General features: G+C 38.0%; 1 protein-coding gene across 1 annotated transcript in view; it reads right to left on the bottom strand.

Moving 5' to 3' along the window:
* Positions 1–17870, bottom strand: part of FRY (FRY microtubule binding protein) — a 344446-nt gene that overhangs the window by 100753 nt on the left and 225823 nt on the right. Inside the window, 8 exon segments of the mRNA XM_049778737.1 lie at positions 757–878; positions 3121–3319; positions 5616–5801; positions 6543–6646; positions 7280–7430; positions 11882–11964; positions 15206–15296; positions 16615–16783. Of these exon segments, the coding sequence (XP_049634694.1) occupies positions 757–878; positions 3121–3319; positions 5616–5801; positions 6543–6646; positions 7280–7430; positions 11882–11964; positions 15206–15296; positions 16615–16783 (1105 nt within the window).

Below are 17870 nucleotides of genomic sequence, written 5' to 3'. Positions count from 1 at the left end.
TATTCTTGGAAATTTCCATTTATCAGGCTTTTTATTTGTTTGTTTTTGTTTTCAAATAAATTGTCTTCTGATAATGAAAAGAGATGTGATTAATCTGGAATGTTTCAAATTGTGAGTTGTGCTACTTATCAGAGCAGCTGTGAGTCCTTTTGAACATGGCCAGTCTGTTGAGAGAAAAAAGCTAGAGAGAATTGCTGCACAGGAGGAGAAACCAAATATAATTTCACACACAAATCAGTCAAGGCATGGAGAATTGAATAAATAATCCAGTTATAGGCTAAAAAGGAATTACTCTGTAATTGGAATATAAAAAGTCACTGAAATAGGAACTGTTAGCAAAAAAAAATTTAAAGTCAAACAGCTCGTCACAAAATTTCTTTCTTTCTGAAAACGAGTTTGTAAGACTGATATTTTTCCTCACAGTAGTGTCTGATGACAAAAAGAAAGATTTATTTTTTATGTCTTAAAAAAATAAAATGGATATCATAGGCATAGGTTCATTCTAGAGAGATAAGTGAAAGGAGGAAAACATTGATGATGGGGAAATGATTTGCTAGAGCACCATGTACACAGATCTAATAACTATTATTTGGTTAAGCATATATAAAATAAGGTTGAAAAGTTTTGTAGGAACATGCTTTTGCTATTGATATTTAATGTAGAATTTACACATGTAGAAAAGGTATGATCAATAGGGAAAATGAACTCTGTAATATGCACATGCTGATATTGGGTTTGGGGAAAAAGGATAAGTACCTGATTTGGAATCTTTAAATACAGACACAACATGACGTAGAAAATTAGTGAGCTGTTCAGCACTCTTCGAATTTTGATTTTTTGGTGTGATGTCTTCATGGCACCAAAGTGGACCAAATGCCCTTGAAAAACACCATACAAAAGGTCAAAAATACAAGTTTTACTTTCTGTTAACGAGTCATTTATGTAGTTCTAGCAACAGAGGTGCAATATATATTTTTTAAATTCTACTAATTAATTTGATGATAAAACTTTTGTCTTACAAAGCTTAAGAATATATTCAAAATGGATCTACCTTTCTGTTTTTTTTTTTTCTCTCAAGGAAACAGTAGTTCACACACTGGATATGATTTTGTTTCTTTGTTCTTTGGGCCATAACCAGCTGTGACCAGAGCTTAATCCTCCTCTGCACTCAGGGATTACTTCTGCAGGATTGTGGGAGCATATGTAGTGCTTGGGATCAAACATGGGTTGGCTGCATACAAGAGAAGAGCCCTATTTGCTGTACCAACTTTCTAGCCTGGGAATGTTTTAGGGTTGTAATTTCATACCTCCTTAAGGTAGTCACTATCACACAACCATACTCTATTTTTTTTTTTTTTTTTTGGTTTTTGGGTCACACCTGGCAGTGCTCAGGGGTTATTCCTGGCTCCAGGCTCAGAAATTGCTCCTGGCAGGCACAGGGGACCATATGGGGCGCCGGGATTCGAACCGATGACCTCCTGCATGAAAGGCAAACGCCTTACCTCCATACTATCTCTCCGGCCCCATATTTTTAACATTTTACTCACAAACTTTAAATCTTTTAATTCACTATTTCTATTTCCTGACAGATAATCAGTGTTGTACTATTTGTTAAATAATGATAATAAAAGATTACAGTGAAATACAAACCCAATTTGCACACTTAAGCATTTTCAGAAATAAAGCTTTTTATCAGGATCATTTTAATAATCAGTCAACACTGTGGAATCAAACTGAGAAACAACCCGTTGTCTACTTGGCTTTCAGTTTCAGAGAACACCCTTTCTGACTGTGATATTGATGATGGGTGAGAGGTTACAAAGTCTTTCTCTCTATCCATTCAGGCCTCTGGATTACCCTCTATTTTGATACCATCAGCTGTCTTTTTACAAGTTTTTGTATAATAAAATTTATATTGTGCTATGGGCTATAAGTCCATTCTGAATCATTGAGAGAAGGAAAGCTTTTAATTTTTTTTCATTAATCACGGCCAATAGAAATCATGTGAGATACTCACAAATGTACATATACTAGATATTCAGTTTTTAATTCTCTAAGAAAAGAGAATCTATTCCAAGTCCTAGAGCATGCAAATATTGGACTGTGAGGTGCTAGAAAGTCTGAGGCCTCAGAAGCTAAACTATTTTAGTTTGTTTGCTTATTTTGTTTTTGTTTTGAGACCACACCCAACAGTGCTCAGGGGTTACTCCTGGTTCTTTAGTCAGGATTCATTCCTGATGGACCATATGGGTATCAAGGACTGAACATGCATGCTGCATGTAAGGTATATTGCCTACTATACTATATCCAGCCCCCTAATTTTTTTTAAAAAGAGAAGTCAATAGAAAAATAGAAGATTGTGCACATATTTTTCTTGATGTTGACTTAAAAGTTTGATTCTTTTCTTATCATTTTCCTATTGTTTGTGGTTTTTGATGTTTATCTACAAATGATATCTTCTTCTTTTTTTTTTTTTTTGGTTTTTGGGCCACACCCTGTGACACTCAGGGGTTACTCCTGGCTATGCGCTCAGAAGTTGCTCCTGGCTTCTTAGGGGACCATATGGGACGCCGGGGGATCGAACCGCAGTCCGTCCTAGGCTAGCGCAGACAAGGCAGGCACCTTACCTCCAGCGCCACCGCCCGGCCCCCTACAAATGATATCTTTCAAAACAAATTCATCATTCAAAATGAAGCCTATCTTTGAACTATATGAATAGACAATGATCTCTGCAGCTGCTCTTCCATATATTGTGGCTAGTATTTTTGGTTTCCAGAGATATATTTTTTAATCAAATCTCAGTCTTTCCAGATGCTGGCAGCTCTATTAGGTGCTTAAAGTCATTTCATCTAAGGGCACTGCTGTCTCTTCCTTCCAGCTGCATCATTGTTAGACACAAAATCTCTGCCAATCAAATGTAATGTTAGTAGGATCTTAGATAATCATACCAGTGTCTGCCTCACACGTGGATTCCAACAGACACAATTTAGTATAATTAATAGAGAAAAATGGGCTTTTTCTAGAATTCTGACCTCACTTCCTTCTATGTTATTTTAAAGTGATGGAACATTTCCAAAAGATAACCTGAAAACAGTAACTCCTTTCCTGGCCCATGATTACCTGGTGGTCAGGAACTCAATTAGCTTATTTGCTTTCTCATCCATTTCAGCACCTGTGTCCACATCTTCCATCTCCTGGGTCATCTGTGGGAGATTCCCACTGCTGCCTCCAAGACTGATGCTAGAGGAAGTGGAGCTGGAACTCAGACCCGAATCTGGCACTGGAGATGACTGGTCCTCTCTCAGGAAGTCAAAGCCACCTGGTGGGTGGGAGAAGGTCACAGTGGGATGGGTGTTACTGGTCAGGAGGAGAGCATAAAGAAGAAAGTAGTAATTTTTTTTTTTAAAGAAAGCACTTGATTTTGGCTATAGTTATGATTCAATAAGATGGATATTCCTTTGTTGCTTAAGAAATAGTTGCCTTGCTGTGTAAATCAGTCTGTATTTGGTAAAAGGGAGGCCTATTGTCTACTCTGCTGTTTTAGTTGATATTTTTCTTTTGCTCCCTCCTCTTTTCCTCTCATTTCTCGGGTTTTAATGAATTTTTTTTCAGAAGGTACAACAATGATGAGTACAAGTGATGAAACTTGGTACATCATTTGTGAGATACCTTATCATATGTAGTAATATACAACTTTATCCTACCCAATGTGTTGTACAAAATAATCAGTTAAAAAATAACCTTGGGACTTTGTTGGTCGTCACCATTTTAATGACATAAAATACTTTCTGGTTCTAATAAAAAACAACTGTTTTTTTTTTGTTGTTGTTTTTTTTTTTTTTTTTTTTTTTTTTTGCAGGGAGGATGATTTCCAGCTTTTGTAGGAATGTTTTCATGACACACAGTAATTTCTTTGACATAGCTAAATATTTTCTATTCTTGCTTCTAGGGAAATTTTGTTTTGAACCAGCAATTAATTTTAATAAACTTCCACCAATGGTGCCTTTGGAAAAGGCCATCATTTCATAAAATGAAGATTCCTTTAGGGAAACTAGACAGTCGTAGTGAAACATCTGGAACCTAGGCAATAACTTGCGTAGGAGACAATAACTTGCAAAGGAGACAGTCACTCTTTGCATTCTTGTCTCGTAGTGTTCTGACAGATGTCTTTGGCCAAGACATTTTATTTTATTTTATTTTTTGTTTTGTTTTGCTTTTAGGTCACATCCTGCAGTGCTCAGTAATTACTTCTACTTCTGGACTCAGCAATTACTCCTGATCATGCTTTAAGGAACCATATGTGAAGCTGAGGATCTATCCTGGGTGGGCTTCAAGGCAGATCCTCTTACTTATCTCTCTCGTCCCCATATACTCTAATTAAAATTTTTTAAATTTAGTTACAGAACCATGATTTACAGTTATTGATAGCTGAGTTTTAGACATATAATACTTCAACACCATTTTTACATTACATTTCATCATCCAGTTATTCTTTATACCACAGATACTGAGATCATCTCACTATATGTAAATACTCTAATTTTAAGAAAGCAATAGAAACATATGAAAGCAACAGCTATAATTAGATCAGGAAAAACAGGTCACACAACAAATGCAGTTGCCATGTCTGCACCTGGCCAGCTTCATAGACTCATTTTGTTTTTTAAAGAAATGTAAACCAAGCTGTGAAAAAATAATGGGTACACCAGCAACACAGCTGAAAGCTGGCAACCTTGGGAGAACAGGGCAGGCCTAGTTCCTGCTCTGCCAAAGCCTCAGTTGTCTCACCCATCACCCATAATCACTGCTTTGCCAATAGCCGTACTTCAACACTCTTCTACAAATCTCTGCAGAGACACCAATCTGCCCCAATTTCCAGCTAGCATTTGAGCTGATATCACCAGGAATTGTTTTTGGAGTTAATGTCGGCACCTTCTCCCTCTTATACTTCCAAAAGCTCTGGCAGTCAAAAATATGCCCCATAAAAACTGCAGTGTCTATCAACAATAGTGCCTGGAATTCTTGGACCATGTAGCTGCATTTGTGGCCACATGACAACTTTTTTTTTTACTGTTATCTCGGAGGAACACACCAATTTTGACACCAATGTGTATCTGAAATCACTTAATGTTCAGAAACAAATGAAGTGACAGAATTGTCAACTAACAATAAGAGCTTATTAAACTTCTGACAATGATTTAATGACCTCATTGGAGATACAATAATTTCAACAAATTTGCTTATCACTACTCTTTATTACACTCTTATTCTTTCTTTTTTTCTTTTTCTTCTTTTTCTAATAATTTAATTCCCACTTATCTGGAAACAAATGTATTATGATCAACTATGTCAACTATGTGATAAATGCTCTTTTATAATTGTGATACATGCTCTTTAAGTAAATTAAATAAAAACTATTAGGAAAATTTTTGTAAACATTCAATAATAATAGATTTTTTAAAGCTTCGAGGTGAATATTACATGACAAATTATTTTACCAACTGGAAAACTGGGAGTTCTATTAGCATTAGATTAACTTGGGATTCACTGACATCTTCAGTTATATTTAGCTTTTGTGACTCTGTTTCAAGGCCACTGCTACTTTCTTCAGTTACCTGTATAGAGATATTCAGGTTGATAAGTTGGCTGAACTGTGAGAGTTTTGGCTTCACCCATCTCTCGGGTCTGCAGGAGCACAGAAGCAATGGTATGAAAATTGCTGTTGCAAGAGAGAGCAATCAAGAGATGAAGAAGCAATTTTTTGCTGTGCTCAAAGACTTCAGGTCGGTAATGGTCCAAACCTGGGAAAAAACAGTGGAATTTCTTAGTGTAAATACATTTTAAGCTTGCTTAGATTCCAGGGATAGTAAAGATTCCAAGATACCCAGGAGGAACATGTTTAAAAGAATGTTTAGTTTTCTTTGTTACTGTTTGTGTTACCAACATAAAGAAGCTGGACTTAGGAAAAAGAAAATGTTTTATTGCTTAAATTAAATGTTCTCATAAAATGTGGATAGATGGACTTTTCTTGACCTCTCTGAGCATTTGACATTGTAAATATTTTTCTTCCCTGACGATACCTTTCCCGAATCTCCTTGAAGGATTCTAATTTTAATTCTCTCTCTCTCTTTCTCTCTCTCTCTCTCTCTCTCTCTCTCTCTCTCTCTCTCTCTCTCTCTGATGTTCCAAGTCTCTCTATCTGATTGTTCCTCTTATTTCTGTTCACCAAGTTGGGGCTTATTTAAATACTAGTGCTGTACTTGCTATGTCATATGTTCTACCTCTCTATAAACTAGTGATTTTTTTTTTAATTTTATCATGTCTTGCTAGATATCCAATTTGTTTTGGATATCATTATAGAAACAGCATTAAGGAGATGCCATTCTATATCTATTTGAGTAATAAAATAATTTTAAACTATAATAGACTAAGTATTTCAAAAATGAGGAAATTAGGATGTTAATGTAAAAGAAAACATTTGTGGATGATCTCTGCAAGTTTTTGACCCTATTGACTAGAATTTCTCTTAGATACAGTCTTACCTAAAAAGACAGCATGAAGTAATAATGGTAGATGAAGAGCCCAATCTTCTCTTACACTGTGATCCACCACCATCTCAGTCATAAAAATTACAGCAATATTGCACCTAATCAATGAAATGATGAAATTAATGCAACTTCTGAAGAGGATGGAAATACATTGACATTACAATTAAATATAACTCAAGTTTGGCTGGAAAAGTATGTAAGACCTTATACCAGGAAAATGGATTTTAGCTTTTGACAGAGTAAAGTGTTCTACAAGAAGAAAAAACATGAAACATTGGTTGAGCTAATTACATGTTGAAATCTTGCTGTACTAGGTAATAAGAGCCGAGGGATAAAGGGAACCTGAAAACAAAAGCTCTTTCTTCAAGATGTTTACAATTGGGCCCGGAGAGATAGCATGGAGGTAAGGTGTTTGCCTTGTATGCAGAAGGATGGTGGTTCAAATTCCGGCATCCCATTTGGTCCCCTGAGCCTGCCAGGAATGATTTCTGAGCATAGAGCTAGGAGTAACCCCTGAGCGCTGCCAGGTGTGACCCAAAAACCAATAAAACCTAAAAACCCAAAGGACCACAAAGCAGCTTTGCACATTGGTTAATGTTTTCAAAGTTTTGACAACATGCCGAAAGTTAATTTCACTAGAGTGGATCTACACTTGGTTTTCCTCACTCATAGTTAAAAAACTAGTCAGATCTAACAGTCATTTCCTTCCTCTACTTGCACCTGTTACTCACCTGTGGAGTGGGCCCCGTGGAGTGATGGTCTCTGGGAGGTAGTCAACAAGTGGGGCCCAGCATCCTCCTGTACAAGGCATCGGTAAGGGTTGGGGCTGTTTAGTCTCTGTAATAGTCAACAACCAGCCAGTGTAGGGAGAAATTGGGTCATCTGCAGGGTGAGAAAATAAACATGATTTATTTTCAGAAGGTTTTAGTTTCCTCAACTTGAAATTTTTAGAAAGAATCTTACAAATTCATTCTTGTAAAATATGTTTATAACCATTCATGTTTGACAAGTATGGATTATATAATCAAATGAATTAGAATTGATTACTTTTCTTTCATCCTTTTATTTTTTAGATACATTACTTATAATTACTCATTATAGAGCTATAGAAAATACAAGTAGTTCAAAAGGAAAACATTCAGTCAAGTCATTCCGCATAAAAACTTGCGCCTCTCTCAATTTGTATCTCAGTAAATTCTCGTTTGCTCAATATAGGAGCATTAGGGTAATTTATGACTTCTTACTCATATCTCACAAATTTTTATGAGAACAATACAAATAAAAGACAACAGAAACATAGGGTGTACTTATTTGATACCAGGTACTATTCAATAAATTTCAAATATTAATAAACAAAAAATGGGGATTTTCTCTTTTTCTAAAGAATAAACTGAAGCTCAAGTAATCTGTACTACTATAATCAGTGACTTCTATTTCCTAAACATATGTATAAAATAGGATTACTTTTTATCTACTACCCCTTTTATCTAAATGGGATGCCCTTTCCCATCTGTGTTATTGCAATCTTCTATTCTTTACTGCACTTTCCTTTTTGTCACCCTACTTCCAGCCTTGCTCCAAAGAAATAAAAGTTTGTCTATGGCTCTTTCTTGCTTCACACTCTCCCTTTTTTTAAAATATAATTTTTATTTTAATTATAGTGTCTTACATTTCGTTCACAGTAATATTCCAGATACATATTTACATTGAATCAGGGGAATTCCCACCACCGAATTGTCTTCCCACAACCACTCCCATCCTGCCTCCCATATCCTCCACTCTCCCCCCAGGGGCTGCTAGAATGCGTGGTCCCTTCTGTGTCTAGTTTATTACTTAGTGGTCTTATAACTGTTTGGTCTTGGTGCCTCCATTACTGCCCCCTCTAAATGGGAGGCAGGACTAGAAAGTTCAAGTTATGTGGTATTGTTTGAGGAAGAGAAAGGTAATATAATGGGGTAAATGAGCAGAGTCATTCTAGAGGCTCTCATCCTTGGTTAGAGGAACAAAGGGGAAAAGAAGAAGGTGAAACACCACAACAGTTTGTTTTTTGTCTCTCTCCCCCCGCCCCTTGCATAGGCACAGTAAATATTGGGGTCATCCGAAATGGGAATCCCCTTGGCCTAAGAGATACAGGGTTTCTCTACCCTTGGAATATATTGTCATGGGATTATCAATAAGACTCCTTTCACGTTCATTTACTCTCCCGTTGGTGTTTTTGTGCCGTATGGAAGACTTCTGCTCTGATCCGGATGATAAAAACAGACCTCTAAATCTAGAGGTCTCAGTCTGTGCACAGGTCAAGGAGTGGAACTTATGATGAAGACTTTCTTTGTGATTTTAGAAGTTCTGTTTCCTCGATGTCATTTTAATCTGTCTTCTGTGGTTAGTGGTCTTGGCCCTTGCGCTGAAACTCGGATGGAGCCTGGGATATCGTCTTTCGTTATGTTTCCAGAGGACCCGTTCAGTTGCAATTGCCTCAGTCAGGACTCTGGAATTAGAGGTCATGATAGTTATGTAGGACGTAGACCAAACCCCAGACTAGGGCTTTCTTGTTGATCCCAGAAAACATACTGCCCGGTCATGGTCCTATCAGCCGGTCATCTGTAGATCACGTTCTTGGCTTTTGCACAGCCCATAGTGTGGTAAGTCTTCTGATTTTGTTTTATCATTAGTTGGTAAGGTAGGATAACCTATTCTTATGTCCATTTGTTCCCAATTTCCTCGTTGTCATGATATCATATTAGAACTGACACATGTTGGAGATCGAGTAGTATTCAGGATGTCCCAGATGGGCTTTGGTTCCTGTAGCTGTTGTGAAGAACTGTGTCAATTCTATGTCTGGGGTTCAGGATTCAAGTCTGGATGGTCAGTGTATAATCTTCTGGCGTCTAAGATGGATCCACATGACATATTTTCAAGGTGGGGGATTCCCCTGTATTGTAAATAAGTATGAGTTCTTATCCCTAGTATATAAGAGCTTGTTTATATATGTGGGATTTCCCCTTTTTTAGTGTGCCTTTGCAGGAAGAAATGGTGCTTCATTATATTGCCGGTGCATTTGAGATGGCATCTCAGAGCTAAGCCACACGAGATAACATACCCAGGTTGTGTTACAAAATTGTCTGGACAAAACTTTTTAACACATACTTTCTTTTAGGACCTGAAGCATGTGACCAGCCAGACCACCGAAACAGCAACGGTGACCTGCAGACTTATACTACAGGGCCTACTCATTGAACATATTCAAGCAAAATGACGTGCCCCCACTCTTTTCACCTCTCTTCTCACTACTCCCTCTTCCTTTTTTCCCCCTATTTAATCTTATTTTCCCCTTTCTTCCTTTCTGCCCCTTCCAAGTACTCTCCCCTATCCCCCTTCCAGGAATCCGACTACCCCTTCACCTCTCAATCCCATCCAGATTTTTCAACTTATTAAAACTCTTCACACTTAGTTCTTAATCTATTAAGACATCAAGACTGACCTCCTACCACAACGAACCAGTACCCAGCACCTGAGCGAAGGGACATCACTTAAACTCACACCTCGTCCCTGGCAGGAAAAGACAACCAACACCCCTACTGACTCATGCTGTGTGGCTCTCCCTACCAACTTATCCTAATGTGGACTGTTCTGGATACCGGACTTAGCCCTAAAAGGACTCCCAATGCAAGAACTTAACACAAGACCCCCCCCCCCCCAAATCTTTTACCAATCTCAGGAAGGGCAGGGTGTGCGATGAAAAGTTGCCTGAAACCCACACCCCACAAGAAAATCTCAAAAGGTAATGGGGAAACCTATACTTCCATCATAAGTATAAGACCTGTATAACACTACCTCTTTATTTTTTATTTCATTTTACTTAAAATCATTTTTCACTATACATATGTGAACAAATATATATTTTTTTACTTCTATTTTTATGTTTTTTGGGTGTGTGACAAACTCTTCCTTTTATACTCAAAATAAAATCTCAAATCTATAGCAAGGTCTTTAGGATTGAAAAAAATCTTCCAGGGGCCGGAAAAATAGCACAGCGGTAGGGTGTTTGCCTTGCACATGGCCAACCCAGGATAGACCTGGGTTAGATCCCTGGTGTCCTATATGGTCCCCCAAGCCAGGAGCGATTTCTGAGTGCATAGCCAGGAGTAACCTCTGAGTGTCACCAGGTGTAGCCCAAAAACCAAAAAAAGAAGAAAAAAGTTCCATCTGCTACAGTCTGCCTTGCTATTTCCCCAGGCTTTCCCACTTTTCTTCAGCATCAAGCTAGAAGAGGCATCATCCAGATCCAGTGCTTCTCAGATATTTTCTCATCTGTAAATTGTAGTCTGACCCAGAACTAACTGTAGTCATGAGAGCCAATCTAGGTGGAAAATTCTCTTATGAGGTACAGAGGGAGGAATAATAAAACAAACCACTTTACCTAAGCTTCATTGACAATCTAGTAAAAAGATTTTAGGGATATAGCTGAGATTTAAGTATACAGAGATTTTAGATATTTCTCCCACTGGTTTTTTGAATGGTGAGTTTTTTGTATGTGCACTAAAAAAGAGTAAGAGAAACTTAAAATTATTTCATAGGAGTAACTTAGCTCTGACCCACTTTGCAGTTACCATTAAATTAATTCAAAGAAACAATTTCAAAAGTTGTTGATGATTTCTATCCAAGTAGACAAATTCCATAAAATAGTTTATGGATTCCTTAGCAAGCATTAAGTGTCAGTGGGAATGTTGTTTGGTTTCAGAATTTCTGTAATGCATGGCCTTATAACACCATCACCTATATCCTATTTAGTATCTACAAAGATGTCTTAGCTGAAAGAAGAAAATAGTGAATGCACTAACCTTTAGATTAACTTTTAACCTCCTAAAGTACAAAGAAATTCATGTGACAATGTCTTTTTCCCCCCAATTTAGACAGATTTTTCACTTGGCTAGCGAGACTACACCATTGAGAGATTCATTGTGAAAAGAGATGCTATCCTGGGTGAGCTGAGTCATAAAGCAAAAAGGTTAAATCCATTCCCAAGACAGACTGAAAAATGGAACTGCACCATTGGTTTCCTAATGAGACCATTTCTTCTTAGTCTTTCACCAACTGTGCTACTAAGGAAAAAGTTCAGGATTATAAAATTACAAGTTTGAGTAGTAGTTTAGATATTTACAATTTTTATTTGCCCAATTCTGGTTTTTGCTTTAAGGTGCTCATTTGGTAAAAACAGCTTCCTTAATATTTGTGGGCTCTTTTAAGTATTTGAACAAGAATTAAGTATATTCATTTCACATTATTCAAACATTTGCATTCCATCTGAAGCCCTCCAGCCTCTTAGTACTTACTCTTGTCCTCATCATATGATCCTCCAGAGCTATTGCTGTATCTTGATTCCAAGCGAGTGTGGGCTCTGATGACATTACTAAATCTTTAAATATAAGAACAACAGCCATGAAATACTGATATGATTTTGTGTAGCTACTCAAAAACACAAACTGCGATTCTGTTGTTATTTATTAATTTTGGCTGCTAATTCTGAGGATGCTTTTCCTAAAAGATTTTTTAAAGAAAAAAATCTGTAAAATTGTATTAGAATATCACCTTTATTTTCTCGAGAGAGACAGTGCCAATTTATGCTCATTAGCACCACTTCAAACTTTGAAAAGATAAATATTTATGACTAACATTATGAGTTAGAAAATGTAGCATTGGGGCCGGCGAGGTGGCGCTAGAGGTAAGGTATCTGCCTTGCAAGCGCTAGCCAAGGAAGGACTCCAGCGTCCCATATGGTCCCCCCAAGCCAGGGGCAATTTCTGAGCGCTTAGCCAGGAATAACCCTTGAGCAAACAGGTGTGCCCCCCCCCCCCCAAAAAAAAAAGAAAATGTAGCATTTGTGAAGAAAGAAAAGAATAATACCAACCACTAGGAATCCCTATTCACAGTCTGTTAGATAGTAGATGATTAATAGAGGGGCTAGGCAACAGAACAGGGGTACAGTGTTTGTTTTGCATATGATCAACTGGGTTTGATCTGTAGCATCTCAATATGGTCCCCCAAGTACCATCAAGAGTAATTTCTGAGTGCAGAGCCAGGAATAACCCTGGCTGAGTACCACCAGCTAAGGCAAGAAAAACAATGAGGAATTGCTGAATGATTAAAAAAGTGAAAAGTGAAAGTAGGTAGACTTAGAAGTACACAGAAATGGTTTTGGAAAAAAAATTAGTATTTAAAGTTGCTTTAAAATTTCTATCCTTTCTTAAAATGATTTCAGGTGGTACTTGAAAGATAGTACAGGTGGAAAGGTTCTTTCTTTGCATGTAGCTGGCAAGCTCCCCAGCACCAGGTATGAGTTCCACCAGGAGTCATCCCTGAGCACAGAGTCAGAAATAGCCCCGAAGAGAACTTTTGGGCGTGACCACAAACCTCACAAGCTCAACTTCTCCTAAAGCAAAGCAAAACAAAAACCTTAGGGCTTTTCAGAATGGTGCCAGTTGGGTTGTACATAACCAGAGGCACTCTGCTGTCTGAGCTCTCTCATTACTGGCAAATCAGTGCTTCCAGCAATCCAAGATAAACAGACAAAAGCACCCAAACTGTAATGCCTTCAATATCCCATTTAATTCCACTCACTGATCTTTAAGATAGTCATTATTCCTTCCCGATGGGAAAAGTGGAGGCTGATATGGGCAAACAACTTGTCTCTGTATAGTGTGGCTGCTTTGGTGTTATTCACAGAGCATGAATTTTCAGGACTAAGTTTTCACACTCTAGTGGGTGGATGGGAAGGTTCACACAGGGTTGTACTCAGGATTTACTCCTAGCTCTGTGCTCAGGGATCACTCCTAGAGTGCTTCCTGGCTCTATGCTCAGGTAACATTCTGGGGAGCTCGGGGGTTGGGGGGGGATCATATGGGATGCCAGGGATCTAACTCAGGTAAGCTGTATGCCCTACCCACTGTACTTTCTTTCCTGTCCTGACTGTTGTAGCTATTGTTTTTAAGTGAAAAGACTCTCCCATTACTTTTCACTCAGAAAGTTCAATTTAATAAGTTTTCAATACCATGAGAACAACTCTAGTTTTCACTCTTTAATTTTTATTTCTGCTTTTCTATTTGTGGGCTCTTCTCTCTACTCTTCACAATCAACTACAGAGCGTTAAAAAAATCCAGAATTGGGCCAGGAGAGATAGCAAAGCGGTCTTTGCCTTGCAAGCAGCCGATCCAGAACCTAAGGTAGTTGGTTCGAATCCCGGTGTCCCATATGGTCCCCCATGCCTGCCAGGAGCTATTTCTGAGCAGACAGCCAGGAGTAACCCCTGAGCACTGCCAGGTGTGGCCCCCCCCCAAAAAAAATCTAGAATTTATTTACTTATGACAAGGATCTTAGGCAATATGTGGACAAGAAAAATAACATTCAAGCACTGATGTGAAGGGAACAGGGATTTTGCAGTGTGGTTTAACACAATGACCATGTTAAGGGTGAATAAGAAAGATGTTACTGGGCCCGGGAATGTGGCGCTAGAGGTAAGGTGTCTGCCTTGCAAGCGCTAGCGTAGGACAGACCGTGGTTCAATCCCCTGGCGTCCCATATGGTCCCCCCAAGCCAGGGGTGATTTCTGAGCGCATAGCCAGGAGTGTCAAATGGGTGTGGCCCAAAAACCAAAAACCAAACCAAACAAAACCAAAACCAAAACTAAAAAAAAAAAAAAAAAAAAAAAAAAAAAAGATGTTACTTTGAGCCAGAGAAATAGAATAGAAGGTAGGGTGCTTCCCTTTTGCATGGCTGACCTAAATTTAATCCCTGGCATCCCATATAGTCCACTAAATTCTCCAGGAGTGATGACTAAGAACAGAACCAGGAATAAGCTTTGAATACTGCCGAGTCTGGCCTTAAAACCATAAAAAATCCTAACAAAATAAACAAAAACACACATTCACACAAAACTCTGAATAAATATTAATATTTTGAGTCTAGGGAATAGCACATGATTAGAATGGGTGAGACATTGGTTGGGCATCTTGGGAGTTGTAGAACACCACTAAGTATGACCTGGATCCCCAGAATATCAGGTTTGCAGCTCGAGGCTAAGTATTACTGGAAGTGGCTGTGGCCCCCAGCATCATAGAGTGTGGACCTATTACAAATAATGATGTTTGCTAGAACTCATCTCAAGCAATCTACTCTAGCTCCAAAAAATTGTTTATCTCTAAGGCCAGGTGAAATTCTTCCTAATCCTAAATAAAGCAGTTTCTGTAGCAGAACCTGTAGTGCTTTTTGACAAGTGAAATTTGACCACTGGAATAATAGTCCTCTTAATCTTTCTCTTTTCATGCTTTCTAAGGAAGAAATCCTCAATTTTAGGGTCAGTGGGTAAGATTCTTCTTGCCTTATATGTGTTGACCTGGATTTAATTCACTAGCATCCTATATGGTTCCCAAATCCTGTCAGCACTGATCCCTGAATATAAAGTATTAATATATATGTATTAATATATATAAATATAAAGTATAAACACAAACCAAAACAAAACAAGGCTGTGTATACACATGCTTAGACATGTATATGAGGAAGGGAAGACAGAGATAGCTTTTTAAACTACAACACTTTTATTGATGCCTTGGTACAGATTATTGAAGATTCACCAGATATTAAGCCAAATTTCTACTAACCTCTCATCAGATTCTTTCAGAATCTTATTCTCCTCAGGGTCTGGGAAACTGTCCTGGCCAGCAACCACAGTATTGCTGCTGGAAGTGGTTCCTGCAGATAGTAGAAGAAAGGCACTTAGAACAAAAATAATGTATGCGGAGGTGTCAAGCTCAATCTCAAGTAATTTCAGAAATGAACACACTGTGAAATCTCAAGTTTGAAAGATTCCTAACATCTTCTGCAAAATTTCAGATATTCTAAAGACCCTTCTAATAACATCACTAAAACAGGACAATTCCAGATATTTGTTATGGCCAAACAAAATTCCTTAACTTTGTTATAAAGCAGGCTGAAACATTGTTGAAACCTATTTTCCTGACTTCTAAGGTAACAGCCTTTTTTTTGTGGGAGTGGGGGAGGTAGTTGTTGACCTTTTTAGTGGTCTTTGATGTTTTTGAGCCAGAAATGATTAAACTAATTATAATGAAGTAAGTCCAAGCATTCAGAGCTTCTGATTGTGAGCCTACTGCTTCTTCTCTATAAGCACTCTAGCTGCAGGGAGTAAGGCAAATGGAGAGCTTAAGAGACTAGAGGAAGATTCCCAAACAGTTGCAAAATGAAGCCTGTCAAAGAGAAGCTGGCTTCAACTAGTTTGAGGAGGATGGTCTGTATTTAAGTGAATGATGTTCATTTTAAGAATTTTAATAACATATTAAGAATACTGTTGGGGCATGTTAGTCAATTTTGAGAGAACATAAAACAAGAGGATCCAGGAGCTAAATGAAAACTCATAACTGAGACCCTTACATAACTGTAGTAGTCATGCCTGGGATAGCCCTAAAGTACAAAGCTAAGTGGCATACATGATCCCAATTATATAATCCTTTCATATATCTGGCAATGCCCTAGAACTCTTGGATAATCTTAAACCATTTATTTTACTTTCAATTGATTTTTGTTTTTGACTATACCTAGCTGTACTCAGGGATTCTCCTGGCAGATCTGTGGAACCATATACAGTGCTGGGGAAAGAGCCTTGGTTACTTACATGCAAAGCAAGAACCTTACATATTCTATTATTTCTATGGCTCTTAAACCATTTCTTAAATGAATGGACATATTGGAATAGATATAAAGCAACAAGGTTTATAGAGCTATAGCATGTGCAAGGACCTGAATCTGATCCCCTGATGGTGTGACACCTGACAATACTATTGGGTGTGTGACCCTGGTGGACTCAGGCACTGCTGGGCTCAAGCAAAATTGTATTTCCAGGCTCCAGCATTGAACTATCTGGTTTCCTTGTTCATGAATTCTTAGGAGGGTTTCTCCATCCCCTGAGCGTTGCTTAGAAGCTCTCCTTCCAATGAATCTATAAAAGGTAACAAAAAGATTCATGATAAACTGTCTCAGGTTGCCCTTTACTTACCAGAGGCAGCTGCGGAGGCTTTGCTGCTGGCTGTGAAGCGGTAGAACGGTGGGTTGTCACAGTGCTGGACAATGGGGTTCACTGGCTCTGTTTGCTGCAGCTCAAAGAGCAACTCCTCCATGGTTTGAATAGTGTTATTACGGCACAAGTATATGGCCACCTTTTTGATCTGAGAAAAATAGAACATCAGGAGTGTTTGCCAATCTCCACCACAGGAACACATCTGTTAATAGCTCAGATAGAGGAGAAAGTCATTGAATGAGTGTGTCACCCCCTGGATGTCTTGTCCTGTTTAATTTATCTTTGCCTCTTCTTGGAAGGAACTGAGTGTTGAGTTGAAGTCCATGTCTTTTTTCACGTACATTGACAAGGGAATGCTGTAGAATGTCTCACTTTTACAGAGATCAAGTTTATAAAAGTTGCTTTGGGGGCTACTGAGTTCTATTTAAACTGAAAATTCACCATCTAAAAGTCATCAGAAAGAATTCTATTAAAAGAAACAGTGAGGGAAAAACCCTACTAGCTATTTTTGTTTCAAGAGGAATTCAGCACACAAGCTTATCATTAACGTGCTAAAACATTAACCATGCTAAAATAAAAATTTTTTAAAAGTCCCAAATTAAAAAAAAAACAAACAAGTACTTCTCCAGCCCCTATACTTAAGAACATTTCTAAATAGGGAAATTTAAAAAAAAAGACTCAATATTTTGTTATTCTCTCCTTCCCTGGAAAAAAATAAATTTTTGCTAATTATATGAATTCAAATCCGAAACAAAACAAAACAACTGTATGAAAGCTCTGAATTTCTGCCCTCATAGTTTTAAACCCAAGTCTATGAAGCTGCAGTAAGGCTTCTGGAAATCCAAACATCAGGCAGGTATATAACTCAAAATAATAGCCAGCATACACAGGTCCCTTTAGTATTTAAAAGAGGTTTTAAAAGAGCTGTCATTTGTTAATTTCTTCACCTCTAAATACAAAGACTAGATATTAGAAATCTTAGAGGCATTTTTCTCTTCTCCTTTCTCTCTTGCCCTACCTAAATCTGAAGAGAAAAAACTGGATCTTTCAAGTCTTCGTTTTGTGTTTCAAGATATATTACTGATGAGACAGTACAGTGAAGAGGGCTTTTGGCTGAACTGGGTTCGAATTCCAGCACCATATATGGTTCCCTGAGCTCACCAGGAGTGATCCCTGAGCACAGAGCAGGAGTAAGTCCTAAGCACTGAAGCGTATGACTCCAAAGTGAAACAAAG

The sequence above is a fragment of the Suncus etruscus genome, chromosome 8 (assembly GCF_024139225.1).
Source record: "Suncus etruscus isolate mSunEtr1 chromosome 8, mSunEtr1.pri.cur, whole genome shotgun sequence".
NCBI classification, from domain to species: domain Eukaryota; kingdom Metazoa; phylum Chordata; class Mammalia; order Eulipotyphla; family Soricidae; genus Suncus; species Suncus etruscus.
The sequence above is the reverse complement of the archived record's forward strand: the minus strand, read 5'-3'. Positions and strand labels throughout refer to the sequence as shown.